The 12,014-nt window shown below is 46.2% G+C and overlaps 2 protein-coding genes across 4 annotated transcripts in view; one reads left to right on the forward strand and one right to left on the reverse strand.

Annotated features, from left to right (window-relative positions):
- Ldlrad3 (low density lipoprotein receptor class A domain containing 3) overlaps positions 1–12,014 on the reverse strand; it is a 238,014-nt gene that overhangs the window by 120,374 nt on the left and 105,626 nt on the right. For all 3 annotated transcript variants that reach the window (XM_052183084.1, XM_052183083.1, XM_052183086.1), the window contains exon 3: positions 1,733–1,858. In XM_052183084.1, coding sequence (XP_052039044.1) covers positions 1,733–1,858 — 126 coding nt within the window. The remainder of the gene's footprint in view (positions 1–1,732; positions 1,859–12,014) is intronic.
- Positions 4,210–4,648, forward strand: LOC127685665 (60S ribosomal protein L23a-like). The gene is given in 2 exon segments (XM_052183087.1): positions 4,210–4,394; positions 4,396–4,648. Coding segments are annotated over 2 exon segments (438 nt in total).

Below are 12,014 nucleotides of genomic sequence, written 5' to 3' on the forward strand. Positions count from 1 at the left end.
GACTTGAAGAAGCCAGAAACCCGACGCTCCTGTCACCCGAATCTCATAGGAGGGAGCGCAGCACTGGAAGACATTTGAAAAACTGATAGTTGAAAATGTAGGAAGCATGGCAATAATCAAAACGTAGACTCAGAAAACACTAAAGAGGATTAAAAAAAAAAAAACCTACCTGCAGATGCCCAAAACCAAGATCTAAAGGCTGAGAACAAAATGCTCTTAAAAGCAGCCAGAGGGAAGAGAGGCAGGATCTCCAGGGGAACAAGTCAAGTGACTGACTTTCCCTTTGGAAACTAGAGAAGCTGGACGAAGTGGCACATTTAACGTGCTCAGAGGGAAAAGGACTGTCATCCCAAATACCACAGGCCACAAAAATCCTTTAGGAACAGAGAGGGGGGGTGGTGTGAAAAACAGACATCCTTGGCTGAGTGAAAACTGAGAGAATGTGTCATCTGAGGCCTGCTTTAAACAGCACCTCTGAGGCTGCAGGGAGCTCAGCAGGTTACAAGCACATGCTTCTCTTACAGAGGACCTGAGTTTGGTTCCCAACACCCACGAAGGGCAGCTCACAGACACATGTAACTCCAAGTATAGATTTGATTACCTCCTCTGGCCTCCGTGGGCATCTGTGTAAACACACATACACAGAGACATACACACACACTTTAAAATAAAATCTCTAAGAATGCATCACAGGGAGAAGTTCTTCAGACAGAAGGAGAGGGATATCAGAGGAGCCTGAGAACAGAGGGATGAGGGAAAAGACGCTGAAGCCATGCCTCTCTGAGTAAACATTCGATCTTCTTCCCTGGAGTCCTTTAGAGTTGAAAATTTCAAACAAAAATCAAGCACTGTCTTCTGGGAGTGTCAATCACTGAAGAGTAACAGTTACTTGTAACAAAAAGAGATCCACAGAATCAGGCTCCTGCATTCCAATTGGCCCGAGGCAATACTGATTCAAGTCCAGAAAGTCACTGGAAGCCAAAGACCCCCTCTAGTCTGACCTGTCAGTCACTAGAAATCTCTGCCCCAAATTCTCACCCTGGAGGTTTTGCTGGTGATTATTACGTAGGTCCACTGAACAATAAGGCTTCAATATGGAGATGTATACTTAACTCTGAAATTTTTTGTGTACAATGTTTTGCCTACATGTATGTATGTGACAGCATGTGTGCCTGGTGCCTTTGGAGTTTAGAAAAGTATGTTACATCCCTTGAGATTGGAGTTAGGAATGACTGTGAGATACTGCGTGGATACCAGGAACTGAACCTAGGTCCTCTGCAAGAGCTGCAAGTTCTCTTAACTGCTGAACCTGCTTTCTAATTATCATTGACTATAATGAACAAAACCAAGTTTTGAAGCATTTAAAGAAGGGAAGCAAGGAATGGTAAAATATGAGTGTTGAGACAGCCAATCAGATGAAGCGTAAAGGAGCTATGTGGCCCTGGAGAACCTAATGTACCTCTCTAACTAAGGTTGCTCATCTGTTCAGTGGGGACAACTAACCTGCACCCAGAGAGGGACTGTCTGGGCTGGTTAGTGGCAGTGGATTTACTGTGGCCCTCCACAAACAATAGCTGAGAATTAACTGTCACACCCAGATGTGCAGTAAGCCGACAGGAAGAGTGACAGCAGTGGGTGCCCAAGCATCTGGCTACACAAGGCACAGAAAGCAGAGTGGAGTGGAGACAGGCAGGAGGCTGCAGAGATCCATCGCCGTGTCCCCAGAACTTACTGCAGTTCTCCTCGTCGCTGCCATCGGGACAGTCCTCAAATCCATTGCAACGGAAGCGGCCGATGATGCAGTGGATGCCGCTGGCACAGGGGAAGAAAGTCGGGCCACATTTCGATTTTGCTTTGGCTACAGGAGGAAAAGAAATACAGAGGGCCATCAGGGGATGAAGCTCTCAGGCCACAGCCTCCTCATCCCACTCACCCTGAATGTGTGAGTGAGTCCTGGTAGGCTCAGCATGAAGTTCCCAAGGAACCGTTACCACCATCTCGCCTCAAATGCCCCACCAGCATGGGCACCCACATGCAGCATTCTCTAGGAAGGGAGCTGCCAATCATGCTGCTTCAAAAGTCCTTAAAAAACGACGTAAACACTACATCACATACACACCACATCACATATATGCACCAAGTCCTTGATGACGCTAGCACAGGCTAAACACTATAGCAAGTCCAAACCAGGGGGACGGGTAGGTGAATGTGTGAGCGGATGGAGCTGGATGGTGGACACAGTGCTTGCTTCTTTAGAAGCTCAGAACTGGTCAAAATGCATGAGCAGCAAAGCAAAGCGACTGCTGTTGGCATTTAGTGAGTCCTTGCTATACTAGGCGGGGTGCCAAATACTTTGCACAGATTTTCTCATTTAATTTATCCAGCAGCCACTCAATGGGACAGCATGAGGGAAAGCTAACGTGACATTCTCAAGACTACACCTTTCAGAAGACCTACTTGCAAGGTCACATCTGGCTTGGCTGGAGTCTGGGACTGTGGCTTGGGGAAAGAGTGGGGACACCCTACTCTTGAGAGCTCTTATACAAGTTCTTCAGTTTAGTTTGTGCTAACATTGGTGTTTCCTTTGGGTCTGGAGTCCAGGAATGTATGAGACAGATGGTGCTTGTGATCATTAATAGTGACGGTCAACACAGTCCACCATCACCTAGGTGACGGGCGTGTCTGTGAGAGAGCATCTAGGTTAGGTGGGAAAATACACTCTAATTGCATGGCAGATGCAAGCAAGGAGCTGAGCCGTGAAAATCATCTTGGCTTGCAGACCACAGATGTGATGTGATGGGCTATCTCAGGCTCTTGCCACCATGATTCCTCTGATAGGAGGAACAGCACCTTCAACTGTGAGCCAAAACAAGTCCTTCCTCAAGTTGTTTTGTCAGGATATTGTATCATGGCAACGGGAAAGATAACTAAGACTAAGGTGGTGTGCCGGTGATCAGCCCCTGACAAAAGCTGGGTGCTAAGTCTGAAATGAGCTTGGCCTGAGGACAGCCCTTCACATGTGCTGCTGAAATCCACATGCACTGAATGCATCCAGTAGGAATGCTCTAAGAGAGAACTCTGGGGAGCCAAAGCCTGGGCCTCCTCCGATAGCACTGCCATCATCTTTTGTCTATATTGAATTTGCATTGCATCCTGTTGATGTAATAAACCATGGTCCTGAAGATGACATTGTGCAGCATTCCAAGTTTCTTAGGAAATGATGACCCTGGGAGGGTCTTTCAGAGTCCTGACGGAGTGGGCTATGATGGATATGGCTTCTACCCCCATTTCATGGATATGCTTTGAGGATAAAGCGACTCATTCAAGTTCACACAGCTAGGAAATCTAGTACTGAGGGGAGGCCCAGGCATGTGGACTCCAGAAGTCATGACCTCAATCAACCCAACGGCATGCCTCTCTGCCAAAGGCTGTCACTTCTCCCAACAGAAGCCAGACTCCTGCACTGAAGAAATTTATTTTGCACACCTGCTGTACAAACAGTTTGAACAGAAACAGTTGTAACTTGGACTTGATTTACGGTCCTGCTAAGCCCAGTAGCCCTGGGGGGTGATGCTCTTTCCAGCTAATGGTGCTGTCTGCTCTGGGTGTCGATTAGGAGACAGGAGATGAGATCTATGGCTACGTGCAGGTAGCAGCCTCACTGAACATCCCTCCAGACTCCTGTCTGCGAAGCCGGACCAATATCCTTCCAAGAAGGAAAAGACTGTTTCTTTGAAACAAATAGCAAATTGCCTGCATGTTCCCAATGTCTGTATGATACCAATTTAGGTGGCAGCTGACTCACAGTCAACAGGATACCGCCTAGAGTGAGTCCAGTTTTGAAACTCCACATAATCTTCACTCAGCCCTGACTTTCTGTAACGGTGTTTGTGAGTTCTTCACAAAGCATAATCTCAAGAGAGTCCTCTGCGTCAAATTCAGACTCCATTTGATGACTTCAGACACATTTCTGAATATTGCTGAGCCTCAGTGTCTTCACCAGCACAACCTGCTTACCTGGGGTCATGTACGATTGAGATGGTTGATTTGAAGGCTAGAGCAGAGTCACTGACAATGCCCACTTCTTTTATCACTGCGACAAAATGCCCAGCAGAAGCTGCTGTGTGGCTGTTTCCTTTATAGGGAAGAGTGAGGTTCAGAAAACTAGTGTTGGAGGTTCAAGAAGATCACATGTTGCTTTTCACCAAGATGGTGCCAAAAATGAAGAAGGAAGCTCCTGCCCTTCCCAAAGCCGAAGCCAAGGCAAAGACCTTGAAAGCTGAGAAGGCAGTGCTGAAAGGCGTCCACAGCCAGAAAAAGAAGATCAGAACGTCACCCACTTTCCAGCGGCCCAAGACCCTGCAGTTCTGGAGGCAGACAAAATATTCTCGAAAGTGCACCCAGGAGAAACTAGCTTGACCACTATTCTATCATCAAATTCCCCCTGACCACCCAGTCAGCCATGAAGAAGATAGAGGACAACACCCTTGTGCTCATTGTGGATGTCAAAGCCAACCAGCACCAGATCAAACAGGCCGTGAAGAAACTCTTTGACATTGATGTGGCCAACAGAGAGAAGAAGGCGCGTGTTCACTTGGCTCCTGATTATGATGCTCTAGATGTTGCCAACAAGACTGGCATCATCTGAACTGAGTCCGGGTGGCAAATTCTAAATATACACTTTTTTTTCACCATTAAAAAATGGTCACATGTTTACAAGACTTATTAGGCCCCTGGTCAAAGTTAGATGGATCTATGAACACTTGCTATGGAGAGAGGAGAGTCCAGCAGAGCTGCCTGCAAGTTGTACACGGAGGTCTATGGATGTGAACTGTCACCCGTGATGCACTGGGCAAGGTTTTGATCACCCATATTAAGTAACCACAGTGAAACCATTGGTCACAAAGCTAGGTCTGGGTGAAATCATTTCTTGGTTCTGTCACGAGTGCCCTAACTGCCTGGCATAGACAGACGTTTGCTTATTCCCTCATAGGAACAGTCACACAACAGAGCGGGTGGTCACACAGGGACCAGCGGAATCAAGGATGAAGTAGAGGGAAAGAGGAATGTGATCCCTGTGATGGGTGATGAGATTGCACAGCTGAGATGAAGTGGAGAGAAGCAGGAATGTCGTCCCTGTGATGCAATGCACAACCGCTCAGTCACCACAACTAAGGCAGCAAGAAGGTAGTCTCCAGCCTCAGAGTAAGCCACTCTTCATCTTGAAGAATGGGTGCAAACCTGACCTGTGTATTCAGAGTTGTCTTTATTTTTTCCCATTTTATCTGAAGCCAGTGTTATAGATGGATCAAAGGTCAGAGACACAGGTCTCTGGGAAATGTGTAAGAACTATACGATACCAGGAAATGGTATGGTGACACCAATCTTTACATCCAGAGCAGGTCTCACATATGTGACTGCTGAAGCCTGAAGAAGACACCACATCTGCCCAGAGTTAGAGAGCTCTTATTGGGTCTTGAGCCTTACTCAGCTGCTTCCAAGTCAGCCTCTTTCAGTTATGCTATGCTATGTCACAGGCGGCTGCCATAGGACCACATCTGGCTCAGATCTCTTTCCAGCACTCCAATACAACACAGAACAAAAGAAAAGAGACCCAGGAAACAGAAAGCCCATCTTCCCCATGTCAGAATGTTCCACAGCTGAGATAGACGACTCTTCACTAGACCACAAGACCTCTCGATCTGCCCAGAAAGCATTCAGGCCTGCCAACCTCTTAGAAGATGATATAGGCCATCACCTACAGCTGATGGCTCAGGTCTCTCCAGGTGGCCACCAACCACAATAGCTGGACTAAGAGCCCACTGTGGTGACACATACCTGTAATACCAGAATTGAGAAGGAAGAGGCAGGAGGACAGCAAGTTTGAAGTCAGCCCAACTGAAATAATAATGGTCTCAGTCACCACTCAGTTGGGCCAGAACAGCCACGAACTCAGCCAAGCAGACCTGACACACACCCCCAAGTGGTGGCAACAACTCCACCCCAAGCTATGGGTATCTAGGGTGCACCTCTTCTGCCTCTGTGCTTTCTGCCCACCAACCCCTGCCCCAGGATCCTATGAATACAAAGCCAAGACAGGCCAAAGAACCAGAAGCAGGGGCCATAAGCTCCTCTGTAATGCTCCCCATCCTTCTTGTAAACATCAGATTGAGCTCACTGTGTGACATTTCAACAGCAGAGGAACGTATAAAGGAGAATGTGAACTTCATCATCGATGACCACACAGGAAAGACATGATGGCTTGTATATGCTTGGCCCAGGGAGTGGCACTATTAGAGGGTGTAGCCTTGTTGGCACAGGGTTGTCATTGTGGACATGGGCTTTAAGACCCTCATCCTAGCTGCCTGGAAGCCAGTATTTTGCTAGCAGCCTTCAGATGAAGATGTAGAACTCTCAGCTCCTCCTGCACAATGCCTGCCTTAACGCTGCCATGTTCCCACCTTGATGATAGTGGACTGAACCTCTGAACTTGTAAGCCAGCCCCAATTAAATGTTGTCCTTATATAGACATGACCTTGGTCATGGTATCTGTTCACAGCAATAAAACCCAAACTAAGACAAAAGAGTGATCTGGGTATTTAGTAAACATGATTTCCTCTTAGCTACTCTTCTTGTTGCTGTGGCTAAGCATCTGGAGAAAACAACTTGAGGGAGGAAGGACTCATACTGGCTCACAGTTTCAGGAGACTTTCAGTCCATCAGGAAGGGAAGGCATGGAAGTAGGTGTGGTTCAGTTCACACTGCTGAGAGTAGGGTGGCATCATGACAGCCAATCAAGAAGTAGAAGTATGGCCAGGCTATAAACCCCCATTTGTGTCAGACAGGTCCCACAGAGCCCCCAAATATTACTGCTAGCTGAGGACCAGGTGTTCAAATACACAAGCCCACAGAGGACATAGCACACTCAAACCATAATAGCATCAAGCACAATCATGTATAAGTGGGTCAGTAGGTCAAATCCTGATAGTTCAGCAAGCCTGGAGTGAAGTCTGTATTCCACATTGCTCCTGAGCCTCCTAGGAAATGCTGCTACAGCATTGTGAGTCACAGCACTGTGAGTCACAGAATGCTGAACACTGTCTTGTCCACTGCCCAGAAAATGTACCCAGTGTGTAAGCTATTGACTAAGTCCTAATGGAACTAACAAGTGGGCCTCAGTGAGCAGCTGTATATAAATGCACACAAAACACATGCTGCTCTGAAACCAACTTCTGATCCTTAACATACTGTCAGTCACTACTGATCCACAGCCTCGGATTATGAGTGTTTCTGTTTCAAGGGGAGGGTGGGCACACCTATATATGTGTGTGAGTGCATTTGGAGGCCAGAGACTAATCACAGGTACCCTCCTCAACCACTCTCCAACTACTATTGAAGGCAGGGTCTCTCACTGAACTGGGAGCTTGCTTACTGAGTAGGACTGGCTGGCCAGTGATCTCCAGGGATCATCTTGTGTTTGGTTCCCTAGCCTCCAGTGTATAAAAACACTCTTCAGTATTTGAGGTATAAAAACACTCTTCCCCATTTCCACTGGCTGGTGGAAATCATACTCAGGTCCTCATGCTTGCACAGTAAGCACTTTACTGAATGAGCAATCAACCCAGCTACAACAGCACTCTTAATGGCAGAGTACGACTTCACTGCCTTGTGTGACCCATAAGTCAGAGGGCCAACTACCGACAGACACTTGCGGTACTTTAAGTAACAATACACACCCAGATGGATACAGTCATTTCCTGCCTGTATAATATCTCACTGATATACAGCTGCTAAGTCCAAGGCTATGCAGAGTGTGGATTCTGGTGTCCTTCAGCACATCACCTGGTACCCTCTGGCTATAAGGAAAGACTGCTGTCCAGAGACGGATGAGAGGAAACCACAGCTCTGCACTTACCTTAGGTTGGCCCCGAACTGTTGGACCACTCAACTATTCTCCACCCATCTCTGTTTCCTTCTATTCCAACCTCCGAATGTTTCATTACCCACCAGGTCGAGGGGACCAGGCTTCTTTATCTTCCTAAATCTGCACTTGGTGTGGGACATCAGTTTTAGCTAGAATAGGTTTCCTGGTCTGCACAGATCTCCTGCAAATGCAGAGTCTCTATCTCTGGGCCCCACACTTCCCTCTGTCTCAGAGGTGCTCCCTCTCAGGGCTATCCACTCACCAGTGTCTCTGCAGAAGCCCTACCTTCCCATGTAGCTTTGCAAAGAGTGAATCAGCAAGCTGCAGGCAGCAGATTCACCAGGGGATGGGCCTCCCCTCACAGTGCTCATTAATAGCAGCCAAACATTTCTGCGAACACATACACGGGCACAACCTTGCTAGAGTTGGGAAATGGTTAGAGTATGCCCCTCCCTAGGGTTCCTGTGATGACACTGGTTCTCTATGTGGAGGTGAGAACTTAATCTATTAAACTCTGATTAATAAAGTCATCAGAACAGAGATGCCATGACTAAATCCTAGATGCATTATTAAGAAAGGAAGAGACCAGTAGAAGCATACACACATACCTTCCCTTGCTTTTGCCATGTGATATCCTTAGCTATCTTAGGACTCTGCCAGCAAGAAAGTTATCACCATTTATGCCTCCTCTAGAACCAGAAACATTTCAAAATAAACATTTCTTCTTCATAAACTTACCCAGCCTCTAGTATTTTATTACAGTACCACAAAACAGACTGATACAATCCTGTTTTTCCAGATTCTATTTATGTCACACACAGAGCAGGTGACCTTATCATTCCTTTCTTTCTGGTATTATCATCATACAACCAGATGCCATCCCAAAAATCACAGCCATGAAGACAGTGGTGAGCCAATTCTGACATCATTGTTCCAAATCAAACCTATAACTGACATCCTTGGTGTAAGAGTAACTGTTAGCACCAAGCAAACTAGAGACCACTTTGTGAGCTTTCCTCACTTTAATAAGAAGCAAAATTATTTTTCCTTAGACACAGAAGCTTTAGGCTCATATACAACTGGTTATCGTTCTAGCAAAAAGGACCCTTTGAGTTTGAAAATATTTATCAGTTTTACCTATTTGGAAGGATTTCTACTTTACTGTACAATATACAAAATAGATTTAAAGGAGAAAAATCTGCCACATTGTTGTCAAAGAACAAAATGTCCCTGAGCCTCCTGCTATCTGTCAGGCAGAGTCATCTGTATGATGAACTGCTGAACGGTGTAGGAGGGCTCTGGTCGGGGAGGACTAAGATGGAGGAGTCTCTTCCTGCAATTCAAAAAGCGTCCTCAAGAGGGAGCTGATCTCAACTCCATGAAGGCTAATGCCAGAAGACTTCAAGGTCTGCATGGGGTTGTGATACTCCAAATGTAGTCAAGATGGAGAACCATGCAACAGTTACAGTCTGCAGCTGTACCTACTCAACTCTGCATGACACTCACATTGCGGTGTAGACTGCTCTACAGTGGTACGGATGAGGCCCCACAAGAGACAGACAGGACATGTCTGGATGTCTAGTGACTGTAGAATTGAGGGATGAAGAATGTTCCAAGGAAATGCAAGCCCATGTGCAGAGCCTGCAGGTACGACAGTGTGGAAACAGAAGCGAGCCGTGAAGGTCACAGGAGTGTGCTGTTATAGCAGTGAATGTACTTGCTCTCTTTTCTTTAGCTAAAAAAGTATCTTTTGACAGGCAAGATGGCTCAGTGAGCAAAGGCACTTGGCATGAAAGTCTAACGACCCAAGTTTGCAGCCCCAGAATTCAAAAGAGAGGAGAGAACAGACTACTGAAAGTCATCTTCTGACAAACCAGTGCACGTACTCTCTCTCTCTCTCTCTCTCACACACACACACACACACACACACACACACACACACACACACACACAAAGAGAGAGAGAGAGAGAGAGAGAGAACACTTGTAATAAATGAATAAAATAAAAATATATTTCCCTTAAGAAAATACTGCAAGCCAGTTATAATTCAGTTCATTGTAATGTTATTGAATGAATGCTCCACAAAAGTATAAATTAGAAAGAAACCGAATTACGATATCCAGGCAATTTAAATCATCGTGAACACTTTTCAAGGTGAACACAGGCATTCCACCATCACTAGCTGAAGCTCTGAGAAAAGCAACAGGTCTGAATTTATCACTAGATCGGGTTCCACGGCTCCCTTTCTAAAACGTCAAACTGTGGTTCCCTTGCAAAGTCAAAATTACTTTCTGGTTGGTGCACAAGAAAGCAAAGAAAGCAATACAAGAACAGCCTGCCTGGGCGCTGTCAGAAGTCTGGGGTTGGGGGGCCTGTCCACTGAGGCCTCCAAAGGGGAGGACAAACAGCCCAGTAAGTCAGAGCCACACTGCGTCTGGAAGCCTGTGAAAACTATTACTGCCTGCTTGTTACAACAGCTCAGCTCCACATGAAGGCTGCAGGGGACTCCAAGTTCTATTGATCAGACGTGGCAATGTATTACTTTTCCCTAAAATAACATATTGGCTATTTGAGATGTAAGAGAAAGGCCAGCAGATGCACACTAACTGAAATATAAATTTGGAAAGAAAATATGGTATGAAATAGCTTTTCCAGAAGATTCTCTAATAGAAAAAAAAATCTCCCAAGCATCTCCTCTCTTAAGTCTCAGATATGAGGTTCCCAGCCGAGAGTCAGATGTCAGAAGGGACGAGGGTCCACAAGGAGTTCATAAGTTCATAAGGGAGTCCAACTGTATGACATATTCACCGAGACCTAGACAAGGCATTTACTCTCCCCTACAGAACTCCCTGTCCCAGCTGTGTGAGAGGGGGTATGGACACTACTGGCCTCACCAGTTGTTTGAACAGAGAATCTGCTGTTCAGACGCCTGATACCTGGGGCAGATTCATGCTCCCTGACATGACTAAGGCTCTACAGGGTGAGGGGTGAACCAGTGCCATCCTTACCCAGCATGTGGCTCCGTGCTTGGCTTCACTCACCCCTCCTCCCTCCCTCTCTCTCTCCTCTCTCTCTCTCTCTCTCTCTCTCTCTCTCTCTCTCTCTCTCTCTCTCTCTCTCTCTCTCTCTCTCTCTCTCTCTCTCTCTCTTCCCTCCCTCCACCCCTCCCTCTTTCTTGAACTCAGAACATGGCAGGCAAGCAAAGCACCCTACCATTGAGTTATATACCCAGCATTTTTGGTCCTGTCTGTCTGTCTGTCTGTCTGTCTACCTACCTACCTACCTATCTGTTTTTTTGAGACAGGGTTCCTCTGTGTAGCTCTGGTTGTCCTGGTACTTGCTCTGTAGACCAGGCTGGCCTTTAACTCATGGAGATCTGCCTGCCTCTGCCTCCTGAGTGCTGGGACTAAAGACGTGAGTCACCACACCAAGCTGTTCTTAATTTTCTTGAGACAGGGTCTCATTAAACTGCCCAGGCTGATCTTGAACTTGTAATCTTCCTGCCTCAGCCTCCCAAGTAGCAGAATTATGAGTTTGTCCCTCCAAGGCTGGTTATCATTCTGTCTTTATGTCACACAAAGGACAGGTGTGAATGTTTCAAGGAAAATAAACCATGTGGCTTTGATAGTTAGTCAGGGGATGTAACCGGCCTGTCCAAGCTTAAATCTCATTGGCTGTATGATGGATGAACCACTATTTACCTCTATGTACCTCACCTTCTGCACCAAGACATAGACAGATCAACTCACTTCACTAGACTATTGTAGAGACTGAATAAGATAATACAGTAACTTCCTCAACTTTCTCTGGAAGATAGTATAAGATATTGTTATATTTTACAGGAATAATTAATAGTAGCTATAATAAAATGCAATATAAGAACTAGTTTCATAGAATATTATTCAATAATATTAGCTATTATTCATATTGTTTAAAAAAAATCGCTTAATTTTTTTAAAGGGTTGACCAGTAGCAGACACTCAGTCAATATGTGAGAAAGGCAAAGGAGCTAAAAGGAGTGTGGCTGGGCCTGCGGAGGCCTTAGGAAGTACAGCCGCCTCAGCTAGGTGTGGACGGCTGGGAGTGCGTC

Source organism: Apodemus sylvaticus, chromosome 5 (genome assembly GCF_947179515.1).
Source record: "Apodemus sylvaticus chromosome 5, mApoSyl1.1, whole genome shotgun sequence".
In the NCBI taxonomy this organism is placed as follows: domain Eukaryota; kingdom Metazoa; phylum Chordata; class Mammalia; order Rodentia; family Muridae; genus Apodemus; species Apodemus sylvaticus.